Source organism: Calidris pugnax, unplaced genomic scaffold (genome assembly GCF_001431845.1).
Source record: "Calidris pugnax isolate Ruff unplaced genomic scaffold, ASM143184v1 scaffold24, whole genome shotgun sequence".
NCBI lineage: Eukaryota > Metazoa > Chordata > Aves > Charadriiformes > Scolopacidae > Calidris > Calidris pugnax.
This window is the reverse complement of record NW_015090922.1, coordinates 39,538,887-39,562,731: the sequence shown is the minus strand read 5'-3', so window position 1 is coordinate 39,562,731 and position 23,845 is coordinate 39,538,887. Positions and strand designations below refer to the sequence as shown.

General features: G+C 40.9%; 1 protein-coding gene across 6 annotated transcripts in view; it reads right to left on the bottom strand.

Annotated features, from left to right (window-relative positions):
• ARID1B (AT-rich interaction domain 1B) overlaps positions 1 to 23,845 on the bottom strand; it is a 313,503-nt gene that overhangs the window by 247,316 nt on the left and 42,342 nt on the right. For all 6 annotated transcript variants that reach the window (XM_014950916.1, XM_014950919.1, XM_014950920.1 and 3 more), the window contains exon 2: positions 14,866 to 15,012. In XM_014950916.1, the coding sequence (XP_014806402.1) occupies positions 14,866 to 15,012 (147 nt within the window). The remainder of the gene's footprint in view (positions 1 to 14,865; positions 15,013 to 23,845) is intronic.

Here is a 23,845-nt window from a genome sequence, read left to right as displayed (position 1 = left end):
GTGCACAAACCAGCAAGCAAGGCTCTTGCTGTGCAGAGGGAACAGGTGATTGCAGGAGAAAATTATTTGGTAGGTCTCAGTACTAACTACGCCAACAAAAAAAGAAGAGAGTGCTAACCACCGGGGGTGGATTACCAGTGCAGTCTGGTAATCCCCTTCCACACGCGAGGCTGTGTTTACGTGATGAAGCGAATAAACCTTGCTCATAACCAGAGCATGTAAATCATCTCAAGCCAACCCCCTACCACCGCCAGGGAAACCTGAATGGAGACAAGGAAAGCAGCTGTCGCTGAAGTACAGCAAGCAACGGGCTGGCATCTACCTCAACATGCTGATGCTGTTTTGTTGACTGTTGCTGCAGTGGGGCTGGCCAGCAGTGATTGCTCTTCTTTCAGGTGGTTATCATTTCCCCACAGTCAAGCCAGGGCAGGACTGTGCCCTCAGAAACAAAGATGATACAGGTAGGCCGTTGCCTTACCAAGTTAGTTTCCAGGTAGTGAAGAGCTTCAGAGAAGCGCCAAAAGATTTCCTTTTCCAAAAGGAAATTCATCCAAAACCCATACCTAACTCCTCAGAGAAAAATCCTACCACGCACCTGGAAAACTCTGGAAAACCTGCCAGTTTGGATGCCTCAGCTGTAGACCAGTCAATGTCAGCAAGACATCTCACCATCTTACCTTCCCTTCCAACGACATCTGCAGTTTCATTCTAAAACTTACTATTTCCTAGATCTCCTTTTTAAGCTAATTTTTAAAACAATACCCAAACAAACCTATAATGGGAACACCATTTTCTCCCTTCGGGATCCCAATTATCACAGAATGACAACAAAGTTAAGACTTAAGACACTGTCGGCGGGGGGAGAAAGGAGGGGGAAATACTTCACATAGGAGACAGCAGTTGATGGAAAAAGATTTAACTTAGATAAGCAAATATATTCTTGAGCCTCAGTCTACCAGAACCCTCAGGAAGTTATTAGAAACTCAAACTATGGATACTAACGAAGGTTTTCCCCCACAGAATACACAAAGCATGTTATTAGAAACTCAAACTATGGATACTAACTAAGGTTAGTATCCCCGCAGAATACACGAAGCATTTAAAAAAATACAGATAGGGTCAAAAAAAGCCCCCATCTTACAGGAAGAACATTGTCTGTTTGGACAGCGTAGCTTCTACCCACATATCGGGTAATCCGAGCCCATTAAGGAAAGAGAAGGGTCTCTCCCTAAACACTCTAGTCTGTTTTCACATGCGTCTCGTCTATATGGCCTCCAGGAGCCACGTTAAACAAGTGATGCAGGAAGAGCTCCGAGATGAAATCATTCTCAGAAACCCTTATCTTGCTATTCTCTTTCCGCCGCTATTGCATTCCATGGATCACAGAGCATATCAATAGTGGATTTAATCAGAAACAAGACATTTCTTCTAGTTTTCTTCTCTCCTACTTGTAAGATGCCACATGAAAAAAATATAGGTGAGTTTGATGTTTGTATGAAAATGGGACTGTTGCACATTGCACAGCCTGATAAACAGCTGTCAGTTCTTCAATTACAGGCAAAAAAGGTAGTTTCTTTGTTCTATAGATGTAAAGTTCCAGTGTGAAGAAAGAGATGAGAAAGAACCTGAAGAGGTAACCTGAGAAATATAACTTGGAAATAAGGGGTAAAATAAGCATTTTATTTCCATGAATTTTCCCATGTTTATAGAGCATTCTGGACTTTGCCTAAAAAAAAAAAAAATAAGAATAAATGTACAAGGCTGAGCAGCCCAACCATGCTTTCCTCTTCTACACCCACTCCTTCCTCTCCCTGCCCATCCTTTCACTGACAAAGCTATATTTAAAAAAGAGAAAAAAAGAAAAAGAAAAAAGAAAGGAAAGAAAGATCGAGCCCTGACAGTTTTTACATGTCATACTCTTCACAGTCACTCGGGAGAGACTACCACGTTAATGTGCTGACTTACAGATTTTTGTGCCATCCAGAGCGTCCTTGCCCTGCCAAACTAGTCCTTCCTAAGAGGAGCCCGGGAGGAACGCATCTCTTCAGCAAACCCCAGCCGTGGAACAGCTCTGTGCTCCCAAAACAGCTCAAAAAAAACCCCACAGGTGAGGGGCAGGATGTAAAAACCTGCCCCTTCTTTCACAGCAGCTGCTGTGGAAGCAGGGAGATGGGGGGTGGGGGGGTGTCTGTGCCCCGGCGAGCGGTAGCCTGGTCGCCCAGGCAGCTGGCCCAGGCGTCGGGCTGGCCAGCAGAAAGGAGGTCAGGGCACTGCCCGCAGCTTATAGAGCCCAGCCACGAGCCCCAAGGCAGCTTACAGAATAAAGAGAAAAGCTGCACCCAGAGCAGCTGCCGCCTCTGGGCTAACGGAGCCAGGTACCCAAGGACGAGGCTTCCTCGCCGGGAGACCGGGAAATAATTTCTTCGGCATTTTCTTGGGGGCACGTCTGTCACTGCGCTTCGGGGTAAAAGCCTGGACTTCATCTAAAGGCTCGTGAAAACACGCAAATCTGCGAGGAAGGGTTGCAAGCAACACCCAAAACATCACTGAGGTCTCATAAAAAAGAAACCAGACGGGTGAGGTTTGTTTTGTGGGTTTGTTTCTTCTCCCACCTCAAATACAAAGCTGTGTTACATTATAGACAATATTCATATCACAGTCCAGTGACACCTGTTAACTTAGTCCCTAATACTCCAGCGTGGAGGTCTCTTAAAGTAAATTATTGAAATGATGTTTTAAATTAAAGAGGGGAGATTTAGATTAGATATTAGGAAGAAATGCTTTCCTGTGAGGGTGGTGAGACACTGGAAGAGGTTGCCCAGAGAAGCTGTGGCTGCCCCATCCCTGGAGGGGTTCAAGGCCAGGCTGGATGGGGCTTTGAGCAACCTGGTCTGGTGGGAGGTGTCCCTGCCCATGGCAGCGGGGTTGGAACTGGGTGATCTTTAAGGTCCCTTCCAACTCTTAACCATTCTGTGATTCTATGTTTACCTACTATTTTTTCAACAGCAGAACCATAGGAGAAGAAACTGAAGTTGAGATGCAAAGACAACTGTAATAATTTTAGTAAGGAAGGTTTTCACAGCTGGACTCTACGGTTTTGGTTAAACTTAATTTTTCCCTATGCAAGAGGGCTAGTGTGTTATATTTGTGGCTACTGAAGGTAGAGAATGAGCTGCATTACCATCCTCCCTCTCTCTCTCTGCAGTCTGTGAAGACACACAGTATCTGCACAACAATCTTTAAATCCAGCCACCACGTGGAAAAATATCTTAGTCCAAGGAGTGGAAAGAGAACAATAATTTACAGAAGGGAGCAGCACGTGGAAAAATATCTTAGTCCAAGGAGTGGAAAGAGAACAATAATTTACAGAAGGGAGCACCAAGCAGCAAAAATTAAAGAGGGGAGATTCAGATTAGATATTAGGAAGAAATGCTTTCCTGTGAGGGTGGTGAGACACTGGAAGAGGTTGCCCAGAGAAGCTGTGGATGCCCCATCCCTGGAGGGGTTCAAGGCCAGGCTGGATGGGGCTTGGAGCAACCTGGTCTGGTGGGAGGTGTCCCTGCCCAGGGCAGGGGGGTTGGAACTGGGTGATCTTTAAGGTCCCTTCCAACTCTTAACCATTCTGTGATTCTATGTTTACCTACTATTTTTTCAACAGCAGAACCATAGGAGAAGAAACTGAAGTTGAGATGCAAAGACAACTGTAATAATTTTAGTAAGGAAGGTTTTCACAGCTGGACTCTACGGTTTTGGTTAAACTTAATTTTTCCCTATGCAAGAGGGCTAGTGTGTTATATTTGTGGCTACTGAAGGTAGAGAATGAGCTGCATTACCATCCTCCCTCTCTCTCTCTGCAGTCTGTGAAGACACACAGTATCTGCACAACAATCTTTAAATCCAGCCACCACGTGGAAAAATATCTTAGTCCAAGGAGTGGAAAGAGAACAATAATTTACAGAAGGGAGCAGCACCAGAAGCAATTCAATGGACTTCACAATACAACAATTTAAACCAACAGCAGCAAAAGATTTTGTTAATCTCTGAGGTGGGGAGGTCTTCACCACAGCCATGATTTTTTTCGAAATAAAGTATTCCCAACCAGGCTGGTGTTGGGAGTGCAAGAGGAAGGTATAAGGGGGGTGGAGAACAAGTGAAAGAAGCAAAGAAAACTTAGAACTCTGAGGCCAGACCACTGACTACTCCTTAATACTTAAAATCAGGGAACTTAAAATCAGGAACTGTCATTAAAAGTTGGTAAAGGATTGCTCACTAATAAAGCTAGAATAAGCCTCTCCTTTTTTATGAGGGTTGAAGGAGCATGCTCTTTTTGAATTCTGTGGACAGACACCAAAAAATTAAATGCATATAGGTAGTTATTTAATTTTCTACCTGAAAACATGCATGTGGAAGATACCTAACATGGGCCCTCAGCAACTGGGGAGAAGCACGAGGAAGCCATGAAGAGAGAGGCTGTGCTCTTGCAGAGCTTGATTTATCGACGGACAACTCACCAAAACCAACAGTTGTTCTCTCTCCCACAACAAAAACAAGAAGTAGTTTTGTCAACATGTACTGGCAAACTTGTTTTTTAAGTGGTACTGTATTCACTTTGATTTGCTACTTCATTCTTTGTTGCCTATATCTGGTTGCAACAACTACAACACCCTGTAAGATTTCAGCTGCACACTCCAAAATCTATTCTAAATCCTACTACAGCAGGAAAGAAATGCAGTAAAAGGAAAATACTGGAAAGGATAATGAATACGTACAAAATATGTGCTGACCTATATTCAGATAATACATTGTCTCAACAACAAAACCCCAATTCAAAATACAGAAAATAAAACTAAATATATGTACCCTGAACATCTTCAATTATTAAAGAAAATACGGGCAGCCAAAAAAAATACAGCGGTAAATTTTATGCCAGGAAATATTAACAAACTTATTTTCCCCACCTCTGAGGAAAATAATGTCTGTTAATTTAAAGGCCATAAGAGAATACTGCTGCATTGAAAGTGGCCATGAGGTGTAATTTACAAGACCACTAAAATTTAGAATATATACTGCTCACACAGAACAAAAACAAAAAAACAGAAAACAAACAAAAAACCCCCTCCCACTCAGATTTATTAGTGCTTTTCAGACTTTACAACTTTATCACTTCATTTACTGTACTACACTATTTGCATTTTAAAATTTTTCTTAAAACAGGATGTGTGCATTTATATTCTAAATCATTTGCGTAGACAACTGCCTATGAACTGCCATCAGAATCATGGATCATAAAGTGAAAGACTACTACATGATCAGGTATCCTTTGATAAACTCATTCTGTTTAACTTACTGCCAAATTTCAAAGGTACAGATAAATTTTTTTCTGGGATATTAATTTTGCTCTTAGAAAAACAGTAGAATAAAATCATCACTGAGTAATAAGGAGAGTGGTAAAGGGAACAACAATAGTTATGATCACTGATCTCCTAAAACAAAATAGTTTTTATCAGCCTGTATTCCAACAGTTTTACTATCAAGTTAATTAATAGACTCTCACACTAATATCTAAATGCCAAGCAATTAATGGCACTGAACTATAAATGGCTTTGTCTTTGCTCTTGTAGAGTTATTTTATAAAGCAAATGCAATTCTATCACTTCACTGATTTAATGCAGGCTTTGTGAGGTTATTATTCCCAAGCAATCACAAAATAGAGAACTGCTTTAATTAACCTTCTGTGATTTAAATACTGAGAGAAATCAGAATTTAGAAACTTTAAATACCATCATCCTAACAACAACAATAAGAATACTTTGTGGATCAATGCGAAACCACTGATTCGAGAACTTTGAGAAATACATTTGAACACACGTATCTTACTGTATCTCTAAACTCATGAAAAAGATTTTTCTCTAAGCATAAAATACGAAATCCGTGATAGATTTTACACAGTAACTGAGCACTTAAAAATAAAGGAGCAAAATAGGACCTCTCTTTTCCCCCCAGACTTTCTCTCTTTCCAATTTAGCTGAAAGGAGGCTCTTACTGCCAGAGTTTCTTTATGACACTGTGTGCAAACTAAAACATTTCAGGGCAGAAAACAATTTGTCAGGGCTCAGGCCCTTTCTGCATTGTTCATCTTACAAGCACGAGAGCCGCGGTATGTCTATTAGGCTTAGAATGATGCAAAACCAGGGGAATAAAAATTAAAAACCCAGCAGGGTACAGGTGGTCACAAGCATTCCTGCCAGACAGGTTTGCAGCGTGCTCTGACCCATCTCCTCCCACCATCCGGCCAGATCCCATCAAACCCCCGTCAGCAGCAGATGCCTGAAGAGGTGCACTTGCTGCTTTCGCGGGAGAAGAAGAGCTGACCTTCAAAATTCCTCCTTCAAACCGCCGACGGAAAAGCCTGCTTTCGGCAGAAAACCGAATTAACAGATGGACACAGCGAAAGAAGGCACGGACTGGGAAAATGCTTTAACTACGACGAGGGAAATTTAAATTGAAGGTGCCGTACAATTGTCAAAGACAATTATAAACCAGAAGCATGAACAAGCTTGCTGCATTTTATACATCAACAGTAGCACCACTTTGCAAGACAAAATGCTACTTTTTTACCAGTAATATCACTTAAATCCAAGCTATGACAAAGACAGATATGCGTAAGGAGTAATTATACATGCTAAATTTAAAGGCTTCAAGACATTATAGACTGGAGTCGATTTTTATTTGGCTAAAACAATCACTGTGTCTGTAAATGCTTGCTGTAAAATAACAGGGCCGAGAAAATCTTCTCAAAAATCTGAATGCAGGTTTTTTTGGGTTTGGTCAACATGCCCTTAGCAAAAATAAGCCTGTGTTCCTGTGAGTCCTGCTCCGTGCGATGCCCTCAATTTTGTGTTCGTGCTCAGGTGCGAGTTTACAGACAATTATCCCTGCTTTTTCTGCCTGACTCTATTCCTCCCAGCTACTTGGCTCTGGAAGATCATTCTCCAAGTCTGACAAGCTAGCACCTATTATAATCTTATAAATACAGATATAAATCACTGAGGGGAAAAAGAGAAAGGTTCGACGCTTTTCCTGGAACGATATAAGCAATGCTGAGCAAACAGAGCATCCCCCAAATGGACAATAATCAGCTATTCCCACTACTGGGAGAAGATGTAGCACACAACAGGAGTCACTGTTTCACTGAACTCCTGAGCTGAGTAAGTAACCTCTGCCACACAGATAAATAGCCATATGCTTAACACTTATTTGCTGTCATAGCAGCATCCTGATCATGAAATAAGACTTTTTATAGAAGCAGAAATCTAACTGGCAAAGACTTCAAGCAGTTTAGTGTTCGTCGAACCTACACAGGTTCAACCCTCATTTGCCCTTTCTGGAAACACCATGCGCTTAAGAAAGGCTCAAAAAGGATAAATTGGTTTTATGTACAGGATCAGTACAGTTCCTAAGTATTTCAAGAGTTGTTTGTTTTTAAATCACTTCAATGTTCAGCAAGGTAAGGTGACAACTGCCTTTCAGAGGTGCTGGTCACTGGTAGCTTGTCTAGAAGCCAGGATTGAAGTTACGGTGTTTTTAAAAGCAAACCAACAAGCACCCATCAGCAGCAAAACTTCTTAGTGCCTTGAATTTGGGGTTGAATAGTTTAAAGAAATCACTTCTCCCTTGTACCACTTTACCCTGGAAGGAAAATAATTGCTTCTAAGCTAAAAACAAGCCCAGCTCTTCAAGGCAGCGTGAATATACACTGGGCACCAGGCACCTCTGTTGCTGAGACGACAGAAGCCATGAGGGATTTATGGTACACACCAAGCAGTCGTGTCAGCCACTGCCAACGATGGCAGGCAACAATCTCTTCTGAACATTAAATCTGATTATGAGTTCTCATATAACTGTAATAGCCAACTTCCACAAAGAATGCTTTCCTATATGCCTGGCAGCAAATGTCAGATTAACCTCCAAGCTTGTTCCTTCTCTGATTTCCTGTGGTTCATAACACAACAAAATATTAAGTGCAACCACTCATCTAATGGTAGATGATTAGAGACACAAGAGTAAAAAGGACAGAAGGACGAACAATTTTTATTACAACTCCAAGCCATGAGCAGCTATATGGTACTTGCAAGGACCCATATATTCTAAAAGAAGTTTAAATTAAATTCTGCAGGAGTTAAGACTGAACCACAGTACAGTTCACTGCTAATTCTATGCCAGTTTCTAGTAACTCCAGTAAGTGAAGATTTCATTAACAAGAATAATTGTCTGAGGTATAAAACTTAAATTTGGACACACTGAGGATTGTCTCTATCACTTACTAATGAATTTGGTATTTGCATGTAGCACAGCTACTCCTAACTTATAACAACAGTATTTTTGTAGTGTTACACCCCAAAACAGCTTGACAATGCTAATTAACACGCTGCTTATTACACTGTTAAAAGACCTTTCGCAGCACTCACTGAATTTAAAAACAAGACTTCATCCTCATTGTACCAAAATCACTTTAATAATTTGATGCATTTTGCCACAATACAATTTGTTCTGTTTTCATGACAGTCATACAGCTTGGACATGAAAACAGATTAATTAGTTTCACATTTTGTTCACATTTTCAAAGACTGTTTCAAATCGGGTAATGTTTTATCTGTCCTACCTTGCACTGACTCAACGCTAGAAACAGATGTCTGCACAAGAACATTCTCGTCGTCCTCTTGAGACTGGATCAAACCACCATCACCAGTCCAGGAACAAACCTGAAGTTTATGGCCTCCATTGATCCCATGGAGGGCTTTGGGGAACTGGAGAGGAGCCACAGCCCCTTGCAGGACTGTAAGTGGTCCCAAACCCTCTGACTGCAGAGATCAACCCAGGTATGACCAGAGATGGCCCCCACCTCGGTATGATTTGGATGCCTTTCTACATGGGATTACTGAAATCCTTCACAAATTCTTAGTGGTCTGAACCACATTCATCCCACTCTTTGGAAAAAAATACCCATTAGTTATTCTACTCTTTGTCCTATGACAAATTTGGGTTTAAATAAATCTCATCGTTATCAGTAAGATATTATACTGGGGGGGAACAAGGTTTTTGCTAACTTTTACAACATTTTAATGAAACCTGATAGTGAGGGAGTCCTATTTGTTTGCCTGTTTATAAAACATTTTCTCCTTTTAAATAAAAGCAGGTTAAAGACTGAGCCAGAACTACCTGACTGCTGCTTTAAGGCATTTAAAATAAATGATGGTAACCACGTAAGAATGGTGTTAAAACACACATGCAGAGTCTCCTTGTGCACAGCGTTAACCAGAAGGATGAAGCCTCAGAGAAATGCACTCACTTGTCCCACCTCAAGGACCTGCCACGCTTTTCTGCCCTTTTAATCTCATTTTAAACCCCACACTACTCTGGAAACCAGCAAGCAGAGAGCTTCCAGGAGTATTTAAAACAAGCCAAAAAAAAGATTACTTCAGGATAGCACTAGCAGGTGGGCAGAGAGCTTCCAGGAGTATTTAAAACAAGCCAAAAAAAGATGACTTCAGGATAGCAGCAGCAGGTGTAGAATAAAATAACTATTTTTGTTTAACTAAGAGTAAGACCATAATTATTTTGCAGATCCATTTCATCTGTCAAAAAGTGATACGGTCCCAACTCATAAAATAACGCATTAAACCTCAAAGGCACGATCCTCTCTTGATACATATGAACACATGCTACATAAAACAAGAAAATACATAAACATGGCTGTTTAAAAGCCAGTTGGAAAGCATAATAGCCCAAAATATACATCACACTATCTTAACAAAATAGTGTTTAATGATGACAGTTTAAGTTTGCAATTACATGACATTCTTGAGCAAAATATCACTTCTACTCATGGCAAAAGATTTAAAACTGCAAAAACAACTGAAGCATTTATTCATCTATATGCCATTTCAAGATGAAAAACCCTGCCAAGGGCAACGCTGTAGTAGTGTCGCACATCTTTCTCTTCTCTTTTAAAGAGCAGTAAAGGCAAAAAGAAGTTTAAAAAAAATAAAATAAAACAAAACAAGGCGATATCTACATCTACTGGCAATACCTCATGATCAATGAATTCGCTACTGCATTAATTTTGCTTCAAACAAAGCTCTTCCTTGAATGGCTTTTACACAGCAGGCTCCTGATACGAAGAGGGGATGTCTGATGCTGGCCCACAGTGTGGCTCCATAGCAAACCACACCAGTGTTGCTATCAGATCACCTGCTACCAAACTCCCTTCCTGCCACCACGTACTCAATTTAACAATGATCTAAACAGCTTACGGTTCAAACAGTCAAATAAATCCCACTCTCCTCCTTCCCCTCGACGCTTATTAGAAGAATGGAAAGTCACAAGTCACCAGAACAGTCCCAGAAATTAATTTTATCTACTTATTATTTTATCTATTATTTTACTTTTATTGACAAGATCACATCTTGAATTCAAGTGAGACAAGGAAAAGGAGCAATGGCTTCACACTTCCACAACAGGTGAGAAGACGAGCATCAAGACAATTCCAAGGCACAACAGTAAGAGTTCTACCATACTAAAGAAGCTTGCTCACATTATGTCTAAAAGAGCAAAAATAAAACATTATCCATACGAAATTTCATATCGGTCTTCTCACCATAAAAGAATACCCGGGCATCACACTATGGAGTGCACCACACTATGGGTTTTTACATAAAAGGAAATGAGTGGCAAGGAAAAGTCCATCATCCATCCAGAATAAACACCAATTTCAGCTTGACAAGATCCAAAACAAGTAGGCTGACATAATTCTACAAGGGAAATAAAGACAATACAACAGGGAAAAGACACCAAATTACTGAGAAGCCCCCTTTATTTAATCTGGTATCTCTTTGCTCCATCCTGATGTAAAACTAGTTCAATCCCACTCCCATCACAACTGCAACAATTGTGGAGATGGCTGATTTACCCTGAAACAGAACATGAAACTTCTTCACCTCACAGCTGCTCCCCAGCTACAAGCAAGATCAGCTTCCAGTCCACCAGGCACAGAACAACCTGTAAACTCTTTGGGGCAAAGACCACATTTTTGTTATGTACTTGGAGAACAACCAGAATAATAACATCCTGATCCACAGCTGAGGCTACCATGAACTATTTCAGTATTACTGCAGTGATCTTCTCTTGCTTCATGATCCAACCACGCTTCTTCAAGTAAAACACTTATAGTCTAAAGTTTTTCCATAATTCTGGCTAGCCAGCATGAGGCAAGAACATCTTCATAGGCCATCTTCTCTTCTTGAGGCCAACATCCTGAGACAATCGACCTTACACATTCCTCAAAGTTGTGATGATTCAAAACTAGGACTTTGCACTGATATTGAGTGCAAAAAGCAACAAAGTCAGTATGAAGAGAAAATAATTAATGAAGACAGAAAACATGGAAAAAAGTTGGAAAGAAAGAGAAAAATTCAGGATGACTGACAAAGGATTGTATGACTGAGATGACCTCAGCCTTCTAATTGACAAGATTGTATAAACAGGATGGACTGATATTTTTAAGAGTAGAGATAAGAAAGATACACCAACCGGTGCAACAGGTATTATATGATTTTTGTAGCTTATTTTTAAATTCTATTTACAATATATAAAGCCAGTATTAAATTACAGCAACACAGAATCACATAGGTTCAAAGAGACCTTCAGAGAGAGGTCATACAGTCAAACCTCCAGTTCAAAGCAAGCCTGGCGAGAACAGGGTGTTTGGGGGGCTTGCCTAGTTGAATTTTGAGCATCTCCAAGGATGGAGATTCTAGTCTCTCTAGACTCCTTCCTCTGTTTGAAAACCCTCATGGTAATTTTGGTGGGGAGTCTAGGGGGTTTTTATTTTCTTTTTGTTTGGCTGGTTTGTTTGGGTTTTTTTTTAACCAAGTTGCAACTTCCCTTGTCCCAGCCTGCCCTCACTGCCTCTCATCCTTCCATTGTGCACCTCTGAGACGAGTTTGGCTCTGTTCTCTTCCACATCTTCCCATTTGGTTGGCAGCTGCAAATAGCAGTAAGATCTCCCTTGGGCTTTCCCTTAGTAAGGCTGCCCAATATATCAAAATTCAGAGAACTCCGCCCTTAAAACTTCTAAAACTGTATGAATACCTACTCCTATTTCTCTTGCTACAATTTTAATAATTTAAAAATTAGGGTTTACTTTATTTTCAAAAGATAGTCTCACACAAGCAGAGACATGTATGCTCAAAACCACCACAGTTTTTACAATTTTTGTCTCAGCAGCAGAATTTGACATACACTCCTAACTTTTTTGTTATCCTAATATTAATTTTTGTATTATACACACTGGTTACCACTTGACAATAACTCTACTATGCATCATCAGCAGAGAACGAACACTGTTGCTGAAGAGACAAAAGTATAGTCTTTGACTTCTTGTGTTAGGGAATTGTTTTCTAGATTAGCAGTTTCCAAAGAACAGGAAAGAACATAGTGGTGAGGTTTTAGAGAGGAACATTAGAGAGGAGGTGTTCATCTGATGATTCTTGAGATGGGGAAGAGCAGCCATGGAACCAATCTGGAGATGGGGAAAAGAAAGGGAGCAAGCACCAAGGTGTTAAGGACTACTTATTATTTTACATGAAATAGACCCATCTATACAAAAATAACTCTGGAAAAAGCCCGCATAATTCAGAACTTGGGATCAGAGTTCAAAACTTAAGGGGCTGACCACTACTGAAGAACAGGATAACCAACCAGTCATTCACAAACCACAAAGAATTTCAGGTGTGATTCCCACACTAAGGATTACTAACCACAAGGCTGTGTCAGTGAGGATCTAATATATTGTCTGAATTTGCAGATTCAGGCAAAAATGCCTATTGACCTTGAGATGCCTGTATCATCCTTGGAGCCTGGATTTAGACACTCCTTCAATGTACCCTCAAATCCTCAAAAAAGAAATTTGGTTACATTGAGGCTCATATCTTCTACTTGAGAATCTGTCCCTGCCTTTTTCTTCATCCCAGTTCTCTGAAACCCGTAATATATGGAAGGCTTTGGTCTCATTTTGACTTTATCCTCTGCTATGATACCCCTCACTTCATTGCACAAACCTTCACTTTACTGGCTCTGATAGGAAATGATGTAATTGGAACATGTATCAACAGATAAATCAGTATCATGTTATTTCGTAAGTCCTGTCTAGTTGGTATGTTTCAGGGTTTTTTTAAAACTGAAATACTCAATCCATTCAACTGACAGTATTTAAAATATGATGAGGTGTCCAAGGCAACAAAAAACCCATTTCAATTTCACAAACTGTGATATGTGGACATTGGAGCAGCTGTTTTTCTTCTATCTCATAGGCTGTATTACTAGGACTTTATCTGCTAAGACTTTACCAAGATGCTTATGAACAGTATTTTCATGTCATAGAGAAATCAAGCATTTAATGGTAAAGTAAAAAGCGAGGAAATTAAATTTAAAGACACAACTGCAATCTTTAAAGTCACAGTTACATATAATCCAAAAGATGGAAAGTGGTGACATTTACAAGAATATCATAGATACAATTAAGAATTCTATTTCATAAACCATCCAGCATTTTAATGAAAAAAGTTAATTCTCAATGGAATTTTAAAATGTAGATGAAGAAAAATTAACATGTAATTACACAGTGAAATTATCATAGCTTTATTTTAAAATCAAAGGAGGGGAGCCTCCTGTATCGTTGCTACTTTATGGCATCTTTTGTTAGTTTATTTTACAGACTATTTTTATTTCAAGCTAAGATTTTTACATTGCACCAGCATTATCCCAAAATGTTAATCAACCATGCCTGACAGAATTCCCCGGTGATTTGCAGCAAATGCTGATGCTTCCACTAATACCCAGTCTTGAGCAACTCACTTTTTTGTTAGATTTCCCAGGATGGCGAGTATGCTTTAGTTTCATCCTTCCGTTTCCAGATCACCTCTTGGTGATTAACAGAGCTGAGACTGCAGATAGAACAGAGCCTACACGTTCAGCTGCAGCAGCTACACACATCCATTTTGTGCAGTATCTAAAATACAGGCTTCTCAAGCTCTGGGAAGAAGACCCACATACTATCCCTCCTGATCTTAGACAAAAAAAAGAATCACTTTAAGTGAATTTTAATGGCTAATATACAAAGCAGAATTCAAGGACGGCAACGGATATTGAATCGTGCAGTTTCACTAACTGGAGGTGCAAACTGACAACATTCAAATGAATAGCTGTAATCTCAATTAAAAATATCTCTTAAGAAGTTCCCTTGGTAAAGTAGCACCAAAATGCCTTAAACTCATCTATCCTCAAACGAAATAATAGGAAACCAGAAAAGCAATGACCACATTAGATACAGGAGCTCTCAACAACGTCTGTCTTTTGAGGGGAAAACAAAGCAAAACAAGAAAAACCTCCAGCCTCCACTGACATCTGATCAACAAACTGTTACTACTTTTCACAGGCAGAATTAATAGTTGTTGGGGTACATACACTGGCTTTATCAAAACAAGAAAAACCTCCAGCCTCCACTGACATCTGATCAACAAACTGTTACTACTTTTCACAGGCAGAATTAATACTTGTTGGGGTACATCCACTGGCTTTATTCAAAAAAAGCTGATATAAAATAAAGCCCAAAAGTGTGCGCAGATGTATTTGTATGTATATCCCCCATAGACTTTTCAGAAGGATGTTGTCTGATACCACGTTTAATTTTGCTTTTAACACTGTTCGCTCAAAAAAAGGGGGGTCAGGTGGGTTTTGTTCATTTCTCACAGATCATTTTTACACTTAGCTCCAGGGTGACTGTCGGTGGCGGAGGACGGTGCTTACCTGCTGAGCCTGGTACCTCTGCTGGGCCTGCGACAGATATTGTGCCTGGGGTGGCAGATGCTGAGGCTGTGGCTGCTGGTTGTAGTACGGCTGCTGGCCCTGCTGGCAGTAGCCACTTACACCTTGCTGGCCATACTGAGGCGGTATCTGTCGAAAGAGCAAAAAGGAAAAACATGAGTTGAGGCAGAAGAGGACGTGTGCCCAGGTGGCCAAGGCAGCCAACAGCATCCTGGCCTGTGTCAGGAACAGCGTGGGGAGTAGGACTTGGGAGGGGATCGCCCCCCTGTACTGGGCACTGGTGAGGCCCCACCTGGAGTGTTGTGTCCAGTTTTGGGCCCCTCACCACAAAAAAAGACATTGAGGTGCTGGAGCGGGTCCAGAGAAGGGCAATGAAGCTGGTGAAGGGTGTGGAGCACAAGCCTTATGAGGAGAGGCTGAGGGAGCTGGGGGTCCTTCTCAGGGAAGGGAAGGGAGACCTCCTCGCTCTCTACAACTGCCTGAAAGGAGGGTGTAGAGAGGTGGGGATCGGTCTCTTCTCCCAAGTCACAGGCAATAGGACAAGAGGAAATGGCCTTAAGTTGCACCAGGGGAGGTTCAGGTTGGATATTAGGAAAAATTTCTTCACTGAAAGGGTTATCAAGCATTGGAATGGGCTGCCCAGGGAAGTGGCTGAGGCATCACCCCTGGAGATATTCAAAAAACGAGTTGACATGGTGCTCAGGAATATGGTTTAGTGTCAGGGGGTTTTGGGGTTGGTTTTTTTTTTCTTGGCTGCCCAGGGAAGTGGTTGAGGCACCATCCCTGGAGATATTCAAAAGACAAGTTGACACGGTGCTCAGGAATATGGTTTAGTGTCAGGGGGTTTTGGTTGGTTTTTTTTTTTCTTTAATGGTTGGACTAGATGATCTTAAAGGTCCCTTCCAACCTCGCTCAATTTCACAGCATCACCTATGTCACATCTGTATGGCAACAGAAGGGATACACTCAGCCACACACCTGAGGCGAAAGTCCTACTCTTTCACTCAGCCATAAGCCTGAGCACTCTGTGGGGTCACTCTTTTCAGGAAGAGCTTTTAAGGAAAATGCTGAGCATCACGATCCCATCATGCCCACCCTTAAAATACAGCAGCAGTTATTTTCAATGCTTGCTCTCCATCGGCACGCTACTGAGGCAAGTCGACAGAGGAATCATTCTGATGCACTGACCCAAAAGCAGAATTGTGGAAAAAAGGCAGAACTCTAAAACAGACACTGAAAGAGAAATGCCTCTTTTTTTGAGCAATAAAGTATTAATTTTTATGAAATGTTTTGCACACAACCCTCAGGTTTCTAGCTTGCGTATGCATGTGTGTTTAAGCTTTACACACAGACAAAGCTCAGGGTTTGGCAGGTTTGTTTTTGTTGCAATCTCCCTTGGCCTCCTCCCTGCCTACTAAGATAAAGCCTTTTAAAAAAATAAAAACAAAACAGAAGCACAACACAAAATAACCTGTTACAGGTCCTATTGACAGAGAAATCAGCACACATATCATGAAATGAGAAACCCACACGCAGCCTAAGAATTTAAGTTGCAACCAAAAGCAAGTCAATTACAAAGTCAGGGGAGTTTCCTGCATCAGTTTACTCTGTAAGCCTTATATCAATAGACACTGACATTTTCTTCAGATATTTGAAAGAGCACTCTTTCCAAAAGCTCCTGATACCTAAAATAGAGGCAATATGGAAGCAGTATCTATGTTGTTCCCCTAAACACTGGTATTTAGTACCATTTCAGATGATATTAAAGATGCAACATAGGAATTCTCCCTTCTAGACTGGATCTCCCGTTAGCCCTGCGTACCCTGCCCTAAGCAAATGTCTCAAATACCCAAGCGCATCTGAAATGCTCCAATCTCAGAATTGTTCCCACTGAGTCTGACACACCAGTAAATCTGTTTACTCCACATGTAAACACATACCTGTTCTACCTAAATTTAACTTACTACAGTCATTCAACAACATAGTAATATTTGCTAGGTGATAATTAATAATATAAAGTCAAATTTAAACATGTGTGTAGATCGTTTTTACTGTCACAACTTGATCTGCTCCTATTAGTTCTACCAGGAGTCGGCAATCCTACTTCTTGCTAAGGTCAGCCCTGTAACCCCACCTCTGCAGTTCTCCTCGCTCACGCTTCCATCTCCTTCACCATCATTTCACAGGCGGTTAGATGTTTCTGTGACCAAAGTAACCCTTTTTTCACAAATCCCCTCCTCCCTGCTGATGCATAAATGAGGCAGTTATAATGCAAACTAAAAAGGGTGTGTTGGAATATCATCAGGCAAACAGACAGCTGGAGTCTGGGATCTGACAGAAGACCACATGGTGATTTGCCTGTCAGCTGCAAAGGTCGCAGCGCCTGGACTGGTTCCTAGGAAATGCTAAGGAGAAACCTATGTTGTGGTCCATCTGGGTCCCAGTAACACTAGGAAGAAAAGAAAAGATATCCTGACAGCAAAATATGGGCTTCTGGAAAGAAGAAGAAAAAGAAAATTTGAATGCCCTGTTGACAGGATGGCGACAAAGCAGGAAATCAGATTCATCAGAAATTGGAGTATTTCTAGAATAAAGATATTTGTACAGGAGAGCTGGAGCTCACTGAACATAGGAACCAGGACACTGGTACCTAAGGATCAAAAAAGTGAAATTTTAAACTAAAGAGATGGGATCAGAAGAACACATGGTTCAAAACCATGGCATTATTAGGAGAAATGAAGACATGGAGATTCTGGGTCATCAAGCGAAGACAATGAGAACAATCAAGGAATGAAACCAGATACACAGATGACTGCAGAATAAAAAGCGTGGCAAAAAAAATAATCCAACAATACATTGCCTTCTATGCAAAGGGGGGGAGTAGAAAAAAAACTGGATCACTGGAACATCAAGCCTTCAACAAAAGCACTAGCAGTAGTGACATCAGAAATATGGTAGAAGGGAGACAATCGGTGGGTCGCTGTTTTGCATCATCCCAGGACAGACAGAAAAACAGGGAAGACAGCCAATAACAGAGTAACATTATATGCCAAATAAAGTTTAGAAACAAATCAAACAAAACTCCACCTCACCAAGCAACGGAGGCCTGGAGCTTGGTCAGGTCAGGAAGAGTGAGTGCTAGGATCATCATACACAGCCAGACTCACACCATCAGCAGGACACCAAGGGAACCCAGCAGAGGCATGGTTCAAGATTGTGTAGAGCGAGATTTCAACTCCTCCCATGTAGACTGAGCAAGCAGACGACAAAGCAGAGACCTAAAGGTGGTTCCATGGAGCTGCTGGTTATGGAGCCTACATGAGGAGCCACTGCCTTTGGCTCTAAGACCTGAGCAGCAGGAATCATCTACTTCTACATCCTACAGCTGCAGAACCACTCCACGTCAGTGACCATAATGGTTAAATTTAACATCCCTGCAGGAACAATGAGAATCAAGGAACGTACTACTGTTGTGCTTAACTCCAAAAAGGGCGACTACATAAAAAGGAGAAAGCTTGTTAAAATGAAGCTCTACCAGACAGCTACAAGACATAAAATCTGACTGGCGGCATCAAAGCTGCTTAACAGCAACCACACGGAAAGCACAGAACCCATATTCACCACCTATTAAAGATTTGAGAAGAGCAAAGGGTCATCAGCATGGCTCATCACAGGTTTCTAGAAGCAAAAAGGCATCCTTCAGTAAGCTGACACCAAGTCCAAATGAAGAAAACAGAAAAGACTAAACTCTGGCACTTCAAATGTAATAAGCAGCCCAGAAAGAACTGGAGGAACAGCTAGGATAGGGAATCAAATGAGTAATGAGTAATTCCTTCAAACACATCAGAAGCAGGAGGTCTGCCAAAGAGTCTGGAGTGCCAAGTGATGATCAAGGTATAAAAGGAGGTTCAGAGAAAACAGGGCCATCACAGAGAAGCTTAACAAATTTTTTCCACTAGTGTGCACTGTGGAAAACTCTTGGGAGGTTCCCATGCCAGAGTCCTCCTTTGTGAGGGACTCAATGAATGTTTCTGCATATGATGGGACTATTCATGGAACAAATTGACAAATGAAGGGTGAGAAATGCTCAAGACCATACAGCATCACCACAGAGATCTAAATAAATTCAAGAATGAAATGGTTGAATTACTAATGATGATACATAACCTCTAACTTGGAGCTGCCTTAGTGGGTGAGAACTGGAGTATGGCTTTTTAAAAAATAATAAAAAAAAAAGGCAACCAAAACAACCCCAGACATTTGAGTAATTGAAGACTATACAGGACTGACAAACATTCTGGATAAATCAGTGCAGCCAAGAACGAAGACCAGAACTAAGAAACATCAGCACATCTTTTACAAAAGAAAATCCCTCTCTACAGACTTCTCATATGTATTAGGAAGGGTCAAACATAAAGGTTCACAGAAATGCAACAGGAATGATCAAAGGTATGGAACAGTTTCCATACAAGGAAGTTATAACCCTCTGAGCATGGAAAAGACACCAGGAAGTAAGAAAAGCTATAAAACCATCTTGTTCAACACAACAAATAGGAGACAATAAAATACACAGGTAGAAGCACAAATCAAAACGAAGGAGAGAGAAAGAGGTTCTCTCGTCACAGAGGTAGCAGATGTTTGAAACTCCTTGCCAAATGATGTCTTCAAAGCTGAAAGTTTACGTGGGCTCAAGCAAAGACTGGACAAGTTCACAGAAGATACAGCCTCTGAGGGTTACCAAATATATAGAGGCACATCTGGCTCAGGAAGTCCCTGAACTGAAAATAGCTGGAGGCTGGGAGAGTTACCGGGGGAAGTATCACATGCTCGCTTTGTTCCCACTCTTCTCTCAGCATCCAATTAAAGCCTCTGCTGGAGGCAGGACACGGGGCTGCATCAACCCTTCATCTGACCCGGTACAGCCATGCCCGTGTTCTGAGCACCTCTCTGCAACACGTCTCTGTGTCCTGTCAGAAAGCAATGAAAATCTGGTCTGCGAGGTACCAAGTAACACATGCAAGAAACCCGAAGAGGCAATAACACCTTGACTGCCAGAAGCTGGGAGACTGCTCCAATTTCTTAAATGTTTTCCCCGGCAATCTGCTTCCACACACTGGTGTAAAAAAAAGGGCACTGGGCTCCTCTTCTGCCCGTATGTATCAGTTGCTTATGTTGGAATTTTCCTTCGTATTCTCCCAATCCAAACTTAAAAAAAAAAAACTCAAAAAAACCCAACAAAACAAACCACCTTTCCCAAAAATCACAACAATAATCCTGATGCTACATGTACTTTTAGACGCTGTACTCTCCAGAGCAGAGACCCATCACCACTGCCTTAGCTGAACACTCAGTATAATTTCTGTGTCTGTTTAAATAAATAACAAACAACAACATGCAAATTAATCCTCCTGCTTTACTGATGGGGATCACAAGATACCGCTTATGGACAAATGTTTATTAAACAGCATATAAAAAAAAGCTTAATTAAAATCTCCCCAGAACAAAACAAATCTGAAGCCAATTACTTACAACGCTTGGAGTGAATGACCCAAGCATCCTCTTTCTTCATAAGGTAAACCCTCCCTCCCTTTCTCCCTTCCACCCACGTTCTTTGTGGCTGCACAACACAGGATATGTGAATTTGGGAAAACTTCAGGATGCCTGTGGTAACGTACATGTTCTTGGGACGACAGTTCAAGAGAGAACAGACCCGAGTTCCAATCTATTTCCAGGCAAGCACAGAAATTCTAGTAATTACTTTGCCTCCTATCTGACTTGCACAGTACAAATAGCATTATTTTGGGAGAAGTATGACTGGCCATCAGTGATTAAACCAACGCGAACAAGGAAAGGATGAGAATAAAAGAGGAACAAAACTGGCAGCCAGAATGAAGAGGTGGGAGAAATCCAATTAAACCTATAACTTAGCCCATTATCTTTAATTCTTGCTTGAACAAGGGGTCTTGTGGCAGACATTCTTTGTCCAGGTAATACCTTGATAGTAATGGAAGTTTTAAGCAATTTTTGCATGCATAATCCATAACTAATGTCAAAGGAGAAGGATCATTAGACAGCATTACAGTCATTATAATAATTTTTAAAATTAAAATGTAACAGAATTAGTGTGTTAGCATAGGTACGCTAATAATACCAGCAATATGCAGCTACTGCGCTTTTAAACCACCCTAATGGCGAGATCCAGTCAATAATGGAAGAAACTTTACTTGTCCCCTATCACAAAAAGCTTTGCCAAGTCACTTTGGGACCCACCTGAACACGCCAGTCCCTATGACCTGCTCACTATCCGGAAAGAGTCCTGGTGACATCAGTCATCACTTCTCCCTGCAACCTCTCTGGTGCCCAAAAAGTGAGGTAGACCCTGGGTAACATCGGGAGCAGCCAACAGCACAGTTTGGAACTCTTCAACCACAGCCTCACAATATTAAAATCTGGGGGGAAAGGGTGTTTCTGGCCTGATTAGCATTAAGCCCTACTTAGAAGAAAAGCTGAGCTCCAGAGGCAGGGGTGGCAGTCAGGAGAAAGGGTGACACTACCTGATTCTGTGGCCTACTTCGCTGAGAAACAGTGAAACAGACCTGAAGGCGGTGAAACAAGTACCATCATCAGAAATGTAATCATCAGTAGCATTCCACTTTCCTAGCAACTATAACACTGTAATTACATAGAAATTAAAATGCAAAATGTATAGTGAGTGGGATTCCCAGGAAAAAAAAAAAAAACAAAAAAAACCCACAAAGCACCACCACCACCTGGTACTTCACACCAGGAGTAAAACAGCACATTCTCTCAGTCAACAAAATATCAGAGCCAAATTTAATTCTAATTCTTTTAATTTTACAGTGGTCACTTCAGTAATAATTATAAAGAAAGCTGTCACACAGTTCCCAGCAAACCTTCAAATAAAACTGGTAGATTTTCTGAAATATCTACTGCTTCAGTCTCAGACTTCCAAAGCCAGACCTCTGCCAAAACATAAGTACTTACTTTACCCCAAACACTCAAAACAATCATTTCCCCCTACTTCTGAATGGAAAATTGTAAGGGAAAACAAACCCTCTGACTTTCACCAGCTTAAAAAAAAAAAAACAGTTCATATCTGGAACTTTCAAGTTCACGTACACCAGGGTCTTCATCCGTACGTTTAGCCAGATTACAGAAAGAAGAAAAATAAAATATGCTTGTACAGCACAGGGAAATCCTCTGGTACCATTCAGTGGAAGATTCTATCCTAGTCAGTGAAGCACAGTCTCCTGTCTCAAATCACCATGTCCAACCCCGGCGTGTTTGTGCACACCCAGTCTTAACGAAGGCTACAAGTCCTTCTCACTAAATGAGAAAAAAAATAATTCTGAAAGGAAACCAAGTAAGAAGCTGGGTGTTAATGTCAAGGCTATTAATCGGAGGTAAATCAGAAATCCTGATGCTAAGCCATTTTATTCATGCATTTTATAAATTCTATTACTTCTTATCACTTAGCTTTGACCTTTTGACAATACGTTGGTCCCAACGTTCACCTATGTTGCTGTCTCTCCTAGACCGCTTGCCTTTACACTGAAGTATGAACTTTAAAAATCTTATTAAGAGCCTTTAAAATATTAACACTGGGCCTGATACTGGTCCACCCTGTGCCCCAGAGTGAGGAAGCGACAGGAGAAAAAAAGCATGTTTCTGTGTCACAATAATCCCTGTTCCAGAATTTGCCAGGCAGTGGATTTTGCAGAGTCATTAAATGTAGGTCTATGTTGCAGACTGCAGTGCAGTGCACAGACCCGCACACCAGCTCAGGTACTGGAAGGAGCCTACACCAAAAGCCATCCCGTGGCTCTATAGAAAAGGGTGAATTGGGTCAGAGGAAAAGCCAGGCTCTTGTAGACAAGCTGCTTCTCGTGTATGAGCCAGTTCATTTAGAAAGGTAGCTCCGGCGTCGTTACAATGCGCTGCAGCCTGCAATGCAGTCAGACCCTGTACTACTGCTAACGTGCAGGACAGAAAGGACAGGACTTCAAACACATGCCTGTAGTCCCCTTCGCCTCAAAAAGTGCACAGCAGCATGATTATACCAGTTGTCAGTGCGATGTATATGGCATCAAATATGTACCTGTCACGAGGTGCTCTCTATACACTGCCTTTTACTGCAGCTTAAATCAAAGCAACACGAGCTAACCCATTATTAGTACAGGCAATTTTCCTCTCTTTTAAAAAAGAGAAACTATGAAAAAATAGAATGTAAAAAACTGAGATTACATGATTAAAAAACTCTCCAGTCAGAAAATATAGATGTTAAGGTTCCAAAAGCAACATTAACTGAGCCATGTTGCACATATATAGCACCTTCTCTTTCTGATTTATGTTGTCAAAGGCATTTCATAAAATATAGAGGATGTGAAATGTGGCTCAGTTAATGTGGCTGCTAGAATCTTATCATTTATGTTTTCTGACTTCTTAGCTGAGCAACCTTCACATCTTATTAACATAGTTTTTTGCATAGACTGTAGTATGGAATAGTACTTATGTTTTATGTATTGACATATTTTTGATGTACTGAGATTCTGAATAAGTTTGCTATTCTTCATGATGAGAGCCAAATAAATAAAGACTACTACCACAAAATAGTCAATCATTTATAAGGAAAAGCAATATCTCTCCTTCCAAAAAAGAACACTTTGATTCCCTTGTCAGAAATTGATGAAAACTACCTCTGCCGTAAATGCTAAATCTATGCCAATATCACAACCACCTCCCACTCCCACCTTCCCCTAAAAACAGCAAACAAACAAAAATAAAAAATTTGCATGTTTTAGATGAGCTAAAATTAGTTCCGAGGGAGAGGTAAACAGCTGAGTCTAGAAACAATAGGAAGAAATTTTTCTACAGAAGAGCCCGACAGTGTTGATTTGTACACTGCGTTACAGTTTGAACTAATGCAACATTTGGTCCTTTC